At 43.6% G+C, this 10407-nt stretch overlaps 1 protein-coding gene across 3 annotated transcripts in view; it reads right to left on the minus strand.

The window, feature by feature from the left end:
* Window positions 1-10144, minus strand: part of RCHY1 (ring finger and CHY zinc finger domain containing 1) — a 32061-nt gene extending 21917 nt beyond the window's left edge. The window contains exons 1-4 of one of the 3 annotated variants that reach the window (XM_083179160.1): window positions 9978-10144; window positions 8730-8839; window positions 3024-3143; window positions 557-672 (exon numbers count right to left, since the gene is read on the minus strand). In XM_083179160.1, coding sequence (XP_083035286.1) covers window positions 557-672; window positions 3024-3143; window positions 8730-8753 — 260 coding nt within the window. In that variant the 5' untranslated portion in view covers window positions 8754-8839; window positions 9978-10144. Of the gene's footprint in view, window positions 1-556; window positions 673-3023; window positions 3144-8716; window positions 8840-9977 lie in introns of those variants that run through there. The other 2 variants (XM_083179159.1, XM_083179161.1) reach the window with 2 other exon arrangements.
* Between the last annotated feature and the right edge of the window lie 263 nt (window positions 10145-10407).

The raw sequence follows: 10407 nt of genomic DNA on the forward strand, positions 1-10407 counted from the left end.
GGCCGTGGGGTCACTGGTTGGGTGTGTACATATACAAAATACAATATGAAAAACAACAAACAAGTCTATGCGAACATCTGCCGATGCACCGCTAGCCGGCACGCGCTTCGCAAATCAGCTTCCTCAGGGCCTGAGCAAGCTGATATGCGAAGCGCGTGCACACACATAAAATGATTTTCCAAACGTTATCATTCAGGGGCCAAGAGCATGCTGTCGATGATATAGTCTGGATTTTACTGCATGTACAGACCACAGATGGGGTCGCGCATCATTCATGATATAGTGTGTACACACTAGGCAATATGAATAAAAATATAGTTAGTGATTTTGTGATCATGCATATTATTTAAAAGTCTTGTTTAATGTGTACCCAGTTTAAAGTTCCTGGCTTAATCAATTAATCAACAACAGGACCAAACCAGAAAGCATAGAGTGTTGTAGGTGTCGTGTAAGGTTTGTTAATGAAATGTAAATATAAATGATGACTCCACATTTACCACTAGCTATTACCTTACATTACTATTCCATGTACTATTACACACTAATTAAGCATTACCTGCATATACCACATCCATCACAGTGATACTGCTTCTTGTCCTTGTCATACAGATGGCATATATTGCAGTAATAGTCTCCGAAAATATGGTTACACTGCTCACACGCCTGCTGCGCCTACAGGACAAAACATCAAGATTTACAATGTAATATAATAAATACATTATCTAAAATGCTCGGGATCAGAAGAATTTTGGATAATGGATTATTATATATTTCGGAATATTTTTATATTTCAATGAGGTTTCTTGCATTTATGTTGTATAAACACATGAAACACACATTTTATTTGTGCATGAAACAATGTTTCAAATCATGAAACAAAATTTGTGTCCTATCTCAGGCACTGAATTACAATGCCAAGCAATCATTTTCTTGTAGTGTTCATCCTAGCACCTGCCATCTTTGAAAACCCATGCAGTTCCTCTTCATTGCCTGGGGTGTGGCTGTCTGCTATGGCACAGGTCTGGTTTGCATATCAGTGATGCTACACAGACCACACTGGGCTAGAAGCACTGCAACAGACAGCAACAACCAAGGCAGGAAGAGGAACTGCATGGGTTTTCAAAGATGGCGTGTGCTAGAATTAACACTATTCTTACACATATTTCAGGGTTGCCGACTTCAAGAAACTCCTCTTCGGGAGAAGCCCGGAAAGGAGACTTTCAGCAGAAGCTAAGGGGGCAGAGCTTGAGCGTGGTGTCATTAAGCCACACCTCCATGATGCAAAATAGTCAAATTCACGGATCTCTGTGGAGGGGGCAGGGCTAAAATGACGCAATTGTGACATTTTAGCTCCACCCCCTCCTCTGAGACCTGCGGATTGCGGCATTTAAATTCTGACGATGGGGGAAGACGGCCGTGATCAGGGGGCGCAGTGGGGGGGGAGACTCCCGGCCTTTCTGGGAGGGTAGGCAACCCTGACATATTTAGTGGCAGTTACATATCAGGTCTCCAGTAGTGCCAGTTACAGATGTCCCAGTCGTGCTTTTAGCAGAAAAAAAAAAAATTACATTCTGGAGACAATGGGGATAAGGGATATTTGGAAAAGGGATACTCAACCTGTAATAAGGTTTGCTATGAAACTATATAGTACTACACAACAGAGTCACTATTGTACGGATGGTGTAATGGTTAGCTTTACTGTTTTACAGCTTAGATTCCCACCATGGCCATAACTGTGGGTTTTGTATATTTTCCCCGTGCTCGGATGGGCTTCCTCCGAGTACTGTTGTTTCCTCCCACACTCCAAAAATATTATGCTAAATCTCTCCCAACAAAAATGTAACCCTAATGTATAAACATGTGCAAGTATATACACTTAAGGCAGACTAGATGGGCCAAGTGGTTCTTATCTGCAGATAAATGTTTCACCGACCAGTGTTTAGTAGACTTAAGGTGCCCATACACGCTCTGATGCGGCGAGTCCGATGTGTACTTTGAGATGCGCGCTCCCGCAGCATCTCATTGTACAGTACAAAAAGTATGTGCTGCACATACTTTTTGTACTTGCTTTTCATCGCATCGCATGCACAAGGCATGCAATGCGTGCTATTTAAGCACAAAACGGACGCCCGCATCGGAGCGTGTATGGGCACCTTTAGAAACAGAAAAGGCTTAACTAATTAAGTAACCGGTCTCGATTTCATCACAATTAGAAAACTAGCAAAGTAGTTACATTTTTGACAAACAACAATGTAAACAATATTTGTCAGCAGCACAATGTCAAGAACACTATGCCGACATGATACTAAATGTTAAAGCATTGTAACTGTGTCGGCAGCATAAGTTTAAACATCATGCTGTATCAACAGGTCTAAATTTATACTGCCGACACAAGTGCAATGCTTTACCTATCACTAGTGCATTACCATTATCAGCGATAGGTAAACCATTGCACTTGTGTCAGCAGTATAAATCCGTGTACACACGGTGCAATTTGGTCACTGAGCGATTTTGGCAATATATTGGTCAGTGTACTGGCTTAATATCTCTCAGCAATATATTGCTCAGTGTACCGTTTTCATCAGCGACCAGCAATTCTGTTTCATTCTGTCTCAAGCTCATTTTGACTGGAAATTTTTATTTAGCCATAATCAGAGAAGCATGCTCCTGCGTCCATTAAGGGCTGGCCGCGGGAGAGTGCTCCCGGCGATTTATCTCCCACAGCACACGGTGACCATATTGCCAGCTATATGTGCCTAAAATCACCCTGAGTGTACACAGCTTACGTTGAGACATGATGGCACAGCATGATGTTTAAACTTATGCTGACGACAGTTACAATGCTTTAACATTAGAATCATGTCAGCATAGTGTGCTTGACATTGTGAGGTCATGGTCATATTCAAAACAAACGGATTTCGATATTTTTACAGTCAGCACAGCATTCCCAGCCTAAAAATTAAACTTAAAAATAAATAAATCCCAAAAGCAGTAAACCAGCTTCAAATAACAAAAAAAAGTACCTTTTGAATAAACTTGCACTTTATACACTGGACTTGTGTGACCTTGAAACGATCCATTTTGTGGGTTTCTTTGTTGTCATGGCATAGGCGGCAGATGTAAAACTTACCACAGCAAGGAGCCTGAATGATGAAAAACAAGAAAGTTACTTCTGATAAAATATAATTAAGTAAATGAGTTAAGAATCCAAAGTACAGTCATAAAACATCAGGCCATATACCAGCTTTCATGATGCATATAAACAATGAAACCCCCCCCCCAAAAATAACATTTCTTTAAAAGCTCTGTACGCAAGGGGCGACGGGTGCCCAGTGCCGAGTGAGCTGTCTAAATACAGATCACAGGACACACATGATGCACCTGGGATGTGTGCTAAACAATCTGTGCAGAGCAATGTTTTGCCTATGCTTGTAGGCAAAACACTGATCTAAGCAGGAAAGACAGTGCATGCTAATTAGCCATGTACAAAAACTTGTACTCTGTCATATCTTTTAAGATTGTTGAAGGGAGTTTAATTAAAGTCTTTCCAAAACATAATATGCAATTTACTTAAGGTTCATACACAGGGCGACTATGCCCAGCGTGTATGGACATCAATGATCGCGTTCATCGCTGCAGGGAAAGCCGCTCAGTGCATACACAAAGTCGCCCAGTGTGTATGGGCCTTTCGTGTGTTCCCACTGAACTGCAATCTGCAATGTGAAACAATCATAGCATCACATCCCATGTTCTGACAATCAACAATAGAATAAACTTCAATGGCTCCTAATGTAATCCCAGACCCCCAGCCTATAACCTGCCAAGCATATTCAGCCTCATGAGCATTATCCCTGTATACAGAAAGCATTCATAAAGGCAGCTAACAGATGCAACGCATCAACTTGGTTGCAGTTCAAAATTGACCTCAACCAAACCCTGTAGCGCATCTGTCCAACTCAACTATGCATAAAAATAGGAACTACAGGGCAAAAAAAAAAATTGGCAGCAGGTACTCCGGAATAATGAGACAAAATGTGAAATACCGATAATTGTGCACCGATGGGCTGGTACAATAATGAGTATTAACAGGAACCAGTGAAGTATGGTGGAGGCTTCTTGCAAGTTTGGTGCTGCACTCCTGCAAACGGAGCTGGGGATATGGTTAGTTAGAACGGTGTCCTCAATGCTGAGACATACAGGTACTGCAGATACTACAGTATCATACAATACCATCAGAGCGGTGTCTGATTGGCTCCAAATTTATTCTACAGCAGGAAAACCCAAAACACACACAATGTCATTGGGAAATACTACTGTATCTTCAGCATAAGAAGTCCTGGAAGTGATGATATGGCCCCCACAGAGAGGCTGGCTGGTATTACTTGGAGACAGAAGGATATGAGCAAGCCTATATCCACAAAAGATCTGTGGTTATTTCCCTAAGATGTTAGGAACTGGCAGGTTGTTCCCTCAAAAACGGTGTCCAAGTGTACCTAGACTAGACATGGGCAACCTGGGGCTCTCCAGTTGTCTTGCCACAGTTTTGCTATTAGGGAAAGTGCACACACACACACACACACACCACTCCCCCTGCATTCCTGTGAATTAAATTTTCCCACTAACCATAACCCACCCACCCCAAAATCATAGGGGAATATTCAATGCCAAACAGGCGAGCTATGATGCAACTCTATGGGGTATATTCAATGCGGCTGGCGATGTTTTTTTTATGGTGAGGAGGGCTTGTCTTTGCAGAGGATCGTGGCAAACAAGCCATCCTTGCCATTTAACCCCCTGGCCGGCCGCTTGCCCTATTCTGTGTTCCTGGGAAATCCTCGTTGTGCTCCCCCAAACGGCAAGGTTCGCCACTAATGCAGCGAGCCTGCTGCATATAGCTGAGAGACCCGCCGTTTTGATGGCCGCACTCGATGTTTCCACCTTGCTTTTAAGAAACAGGGAGGTGGAAGCGGCGAGTGCAGGGGGTGTGTTGAATACTGAGGGCGGACTATGATGGCGAGCAATAGGCACTGCTCACCATCATATGCAGGTCATAATGTATGCAAAGGTTACGTTTCCCTCCTAGTGTTTGCTCTAGTCTAGAGGGAAAGCAGGGAAGGGTGCTGAAGAGTAAAGAAGGCACTTACTGTATGTGCAAGCTGAAGAGGCATGTCGACTCTGGGAGGGTCAGTGGTTTTGTTACACTAGGGGGCATGCCCCCAAACTATACACACATTGTGAATAGATGCCTATGTTATTGCAAGCCAGTGCCAGTCACAGGAATTTTCATAAAGCAAACAATATTATGTGACCAGGTACTTTCAGAGCACTTATACTCCAACACCTGCAAAGTAGGTAGCAGATATATAGTTATATAAATTGACATTTATATATAAATATATTAGAAATGCATTGAAAAACATAAAAAGTGCAATTACCAGGAGGTGACATCTACTGAATAGAACAGGACAAAAACAAATCAGATATTTCCAACTTGATGATGATAGAAAATGGAGACAGGACTGCTAATTGTCCATTGCATGCCAGGTATAATCTGATAAATGTATCTTTGCAGATGAGAGCTGTGCGCTCAAGTAATTGTGTAATGGGCCACATACAGATTCTATATTACACATCAGTCTCTTGAGGACCTGCTTTCAGCTGATTTCTCACCATCTTGTGCATACAGATAATATATTTGTGATGGAAAGGTCAGCTAACTTAAGCTGTGTACACATGCTTCGAGTTTTCCCTGTTTTCAATTCGATTTTTGCTTATAAAAGCAAAATCTAATTGAAATTGAATGTTTTTTAGGACACTTTCAACTGGTATTTCTCTATATCGAAAAGAAAAATAGTCTGAAATTGATATCGAATTGAATGTAAAAGTACAGATCTAATGCCAGATCTAATGGAAAAATCTAATAAAAAAAAAAAAAAAAATCGAATCTAACATCGAATCTAAAGCAAATGGAAGTGTGTGTGCACAGCTAGAAATATTGGCTCATTTTTCACAGGTGACGCAATCTAGTGGGTAGCCCTAGAACTGCAACCATTGCTCCATAGCAGCTACAGTATGATCACTTCCTAGTACAAAGTACTCATTGGAACCTACAGTCACAAGTGAACACATCTTAGCACACAGCTCTATTGCAAATATCAAGTGCAAAGTCAGGAACGCTGATAACATTCCTGTTTCCCAGATCACCTTTGATGAACAGGGCATCCTTGCATGACCTCAATACAAGCACACTCTGGAAAGAATATCAAGATGTTTTCTACTAAAAAATATAAAAAACAACTAAATCCACATAAGACATGATTGCAATTTGTGGCTCACAGCAGATGCACAGAAAAGTCCACACACTAGAAAGATCTTTGATCTTCTTAACGCCCCGTACACATGGGGGGAGTAGAGCTTTGTGCTGAGCGACACTGAATCACTCAGCACACAGTGCTGCACCAGGGAAGTGTGCTACTGCCCGTGTTCTCAATATAGAGAACACGGGTGATGACTAGGTAGTTCATGCATGCATGCTTGAAATATCTAGCCTGGCGATAGCGGTGCAAACCTCGCTATTGGCTTTACACACACACAGCGATTTGTGCTTAATTTCTAAGTGATCTAGTCAGACTCAGATCGCTTAGAAAAGGGGCCTAAATCGCCCCGTGTGTATGTCGCATTGGATCATAAGATTTTCATTGAGTTCTTAGTGAGTCCTGGACAAAAAATGTTATGCAGAGAGTACATTGGCAAAGATTTATCTTAATTTCAGAAAAATGTTGTTATCTCCTTCAGTGGCATGGTGGAAATTTGCTACGGTGAGCTGTGCTGCCAGCACGGGCTCCCCCCGAAAGATTTCTATGAATGCCACTGACACGTATGTGTGCACCTGTCATCATGAATGTGCCCGAACACCTAAACACCCGAGCGTGCCTGTACTCGCACTCCTGAATGCGCCTAAATACCTGAGCGTTTAAATGCACCTGAAAGCATCAGAGTACCAAAGAGCCTGAACACACAGGCACGGGGACGCGGCCGAGTGCTCGAACTCCGAAATACCTGACTGCATTTACGCACTCAAATTCCTGAATGTTCAAATGCACCCCGAACACCCGAATCTATGAGTGCCTGAACAAGAACAGACCAACTCCCAAATACCCAACCACGCCCACGTGCCTGAAAATCCAGACATGTGAAAATGCCCAAACTCCCAAGCACCTGAACACAGCCAGATGCACTAGAGTCAAAACCCGAACACCACAACTCCCATATACACAAAGACACAAATCCCGCAGATCATTAGCTGCATCTTCTGATCTTCCCTGCAGCAAAAGAGCGCAAAATAATTGCAGTGAAATTGGCAGATAAATCAGCCAATTGGTTGAACAATCGCTGCAGCGTGTGGTACTTTAAAAGTGCAAATATAATTATATAAAATATAAATATAATTACACTGTTGCTAGGTTTGCTTCGTTACAGTATAAGCACGCAGATAATCTGACATTCCACTGCTGCTCTGTTTCCAAGTAATGAACTAACTCCCACTTTACTACAGTTCTGCATCAATACATCCCGAGGAGAGTGGGCCTCAATTCAGACATGAATGCAATGTTGGTTTTGTATACAGTGAAGCAATTTATTATTACCAGCATTGGCTCTGCCCTGTGTATGAGTAATAAATAGGGATGATTGTGAGCGCATGCGCAGTCTAATCACAGAATCCCAGGGTTGAAATTCCAAACACAGGAAAGAGATCCCGGCAATTTTGGGGCCAAATCCCGGGATCCCGCCTATCCCAAAAGACTGGCCACCCCAGTAATAAATATAGGGCTGATGCAGAGTGAGTACTACACAAGCATGCATAGTGTGTCATGCATGCATGCATTCACACTGTACCCACATATACAGTATGCATCCATGCTGATCCTGCCACTTGATGTAGTGAGGTTATATAGCATATGTTATGTATAGTAAGGGCATGGTCACACAACTAAGCATATGCAAATCTGAAAGAGATACCTTTACACCTGGGAAAGGGATTACCTGCCTGTGTGCGGCATCCATTCACCTCCCAGGCAAGGGCTGGGGGGTGCACGGGGGCTGCCCAGCAGATTACCTTAGTGCTAGGCTTGCCCCCAGCGCAGCGCTCCGGGTCCCAGTGGCAGTAATCGCGCTTGGAGATGGCGTCATATCCAAGCGTCTCTGGGGGGGGATGCGGCGGCGGTGGTGTAAATGGGAGCAAACGCCGCGTCACACCCGGCTTGAAGCAGGGATCAAAAACCTGGGTGCGACCCAGTGTTTTTGGTATAAAAGGGGTATAAGTGGAAAGCTCTATGAAGAAAATATGGATCAGAATACTGGGGGGGGGGGGGGGGGGGGGGGGGGCGTGGGGAGTCTGGTAAGTATATTTACCTTGCCCAATCCCTTGACTCCCTTCCTGAAACCACTTCTAAAGTGTTTAGCCAAACCCTAACACAGACAGACACCCTTGAACCGCCCAGCAGCTCCCAAGGTGGCATAATTGCATGCAATATAGTGCATGCGATCTAGGAGCTCCCATCCGATGTACACAGGAGCCCACTTCGGATCTAAAAAAAACACACGATTTTCCTCGACCCAATGTGTCGGAATTGGGCGAAATCGCACTACAAAATGGACAGCTTAAGTACACCACTAGAACAAAAAATGAATTCCCCCAACCTGGCCTATCGCCTACCTGTACCGCATACTTTTGAAATGTGGGTAGTCAGCATCTCTCTCAATGTTGGGATATCAGTGCTGGTCACCTGGCCGTGGGTCAGGATGCTAGAGTCTGTATTCTGACATGTCAACTTTATTCCTATGAAGAAGAAAATGCTAAGTATTATAGAATAAATGACTCACTTGAAGACTCAAAGGAATTTAAACATGCTTGGGATAAGCATATTGATATCCTTACAAAAAAATAAGGATCAAATATGGTTTGAGGTAAAATGTTTAAAAAAAAGGGGCAGACTAGATGGGCCAAGTGGTTCTTATCTGCCATCAAATTCTATGTTTCTAATATACCCAATTGTGTGCTGGGATTTCCTCACAGCCCCAGATTTCATCCTATTTAACAACAGGAGAGAAAATTAGTCTTTTTTATCGCAACCTCAGTAGTAAGCATGATTTCCCTAGAATAGTTATTTTTAGGAAAAATTGTGGGGACTTGCTCTGGAATCCTTTGGATAGCCCTTATAATGAGTAATAAAGAAATTGAAAGTCTCTAATTACCTTAATTTGCCCTTAAATACTCACATTCTGAAGAACTATGCGCCGCCGTTGCAGCTTTTATGGACCAGCAGGGTAGAACACAGGTACTACCCCCATAACCCTACATCCACAACACTATCACTAACCCTGCCCACCGCACACACTACCTCTCACGCTGCATACACTATAAACTACACTAAACCTGCACACTGTGTAAACTGCACTGCGCCCACAATATATACCACATTGCACCCGCTCACCACACACAAATCAGAAGCCGTTGGCAGGCTATGTTGCCCACAAAATACCATGCAACCAGTTTTCTCTGTAATTGTATAGAGTGAGTATCGGGACTGGTATACACATCATCCTTTTGCAGACATAACTTAGCAACCAATTGGACATGCCCCAAAGAACTACAGCGTACATTGGAAACGTGCCAATGACATCTACTGCTGCTGTCATATCCCTGTAATAACACAATTCTGGAGGAGAATATAGACAGGTGCCACATATACATTGTAACATCCTGACTTTATTTGTCAAACAAAAAGGTTCCTTCGTTAATACTCATTATAGTAAGCAATCTAGAGTTAGCTGCTGCCCAGTGCACACAGTACACAACCCACAAGGACAGCTGCATAGAGGTGACTGGCGGGAGGCTGCGGGGGGCGCTAGCACAGTGCCGTAAACAGCGGCGGGTCCCCCCCATCACCTATTACAGTACATAGCGCTGTACCAACCCTCAGCTCACAGCCCCGCGTGTAGTGCTCACAGCCCGCCGGCACTTCCATATCCCCGGAGTCTGCAGCAGCCATGTGTGACCCAAGGAAGCGGAAACACCCGGCCGCGATAGCGATGCTCGCCGGTGCCATCACCACCATCGATGGTTACCATCAAATCGCAAAGGTCATAAGAATCATCGATGGTAGTTGTATCGCGAATAAGGGACCATCGATGTATTAGGACATCGCTGTCTAGCCCATACTAACAGGAAGCGCAAACTGTATGACACGGCAGGAGGGGCGGGGCGGAGCTGCTGACTGGCAGCTGAGTCTGACGCGGATCATCAGAACACCCCGGGACACAGGTGTAAGGATGAATGGGACTTCGAAAGAAAACATCAGTTGAATTATGTTTTTCAACATTGGTTAGAAAACATCATTAGACCTA

Source organism: Crinia signifera, chromosome 1 (genome assembly GCF_055691185.1).
Source record: "Crinia signifera chromosome 1, ASM5569118v1, whole genome shotgun sequence".
NCBI classification, from domain to species: Eukaryota; Metazoa; Chordata; class Amphibia; order Anura; family Myobatrachidae; genus Crinia; species Crinia signifera.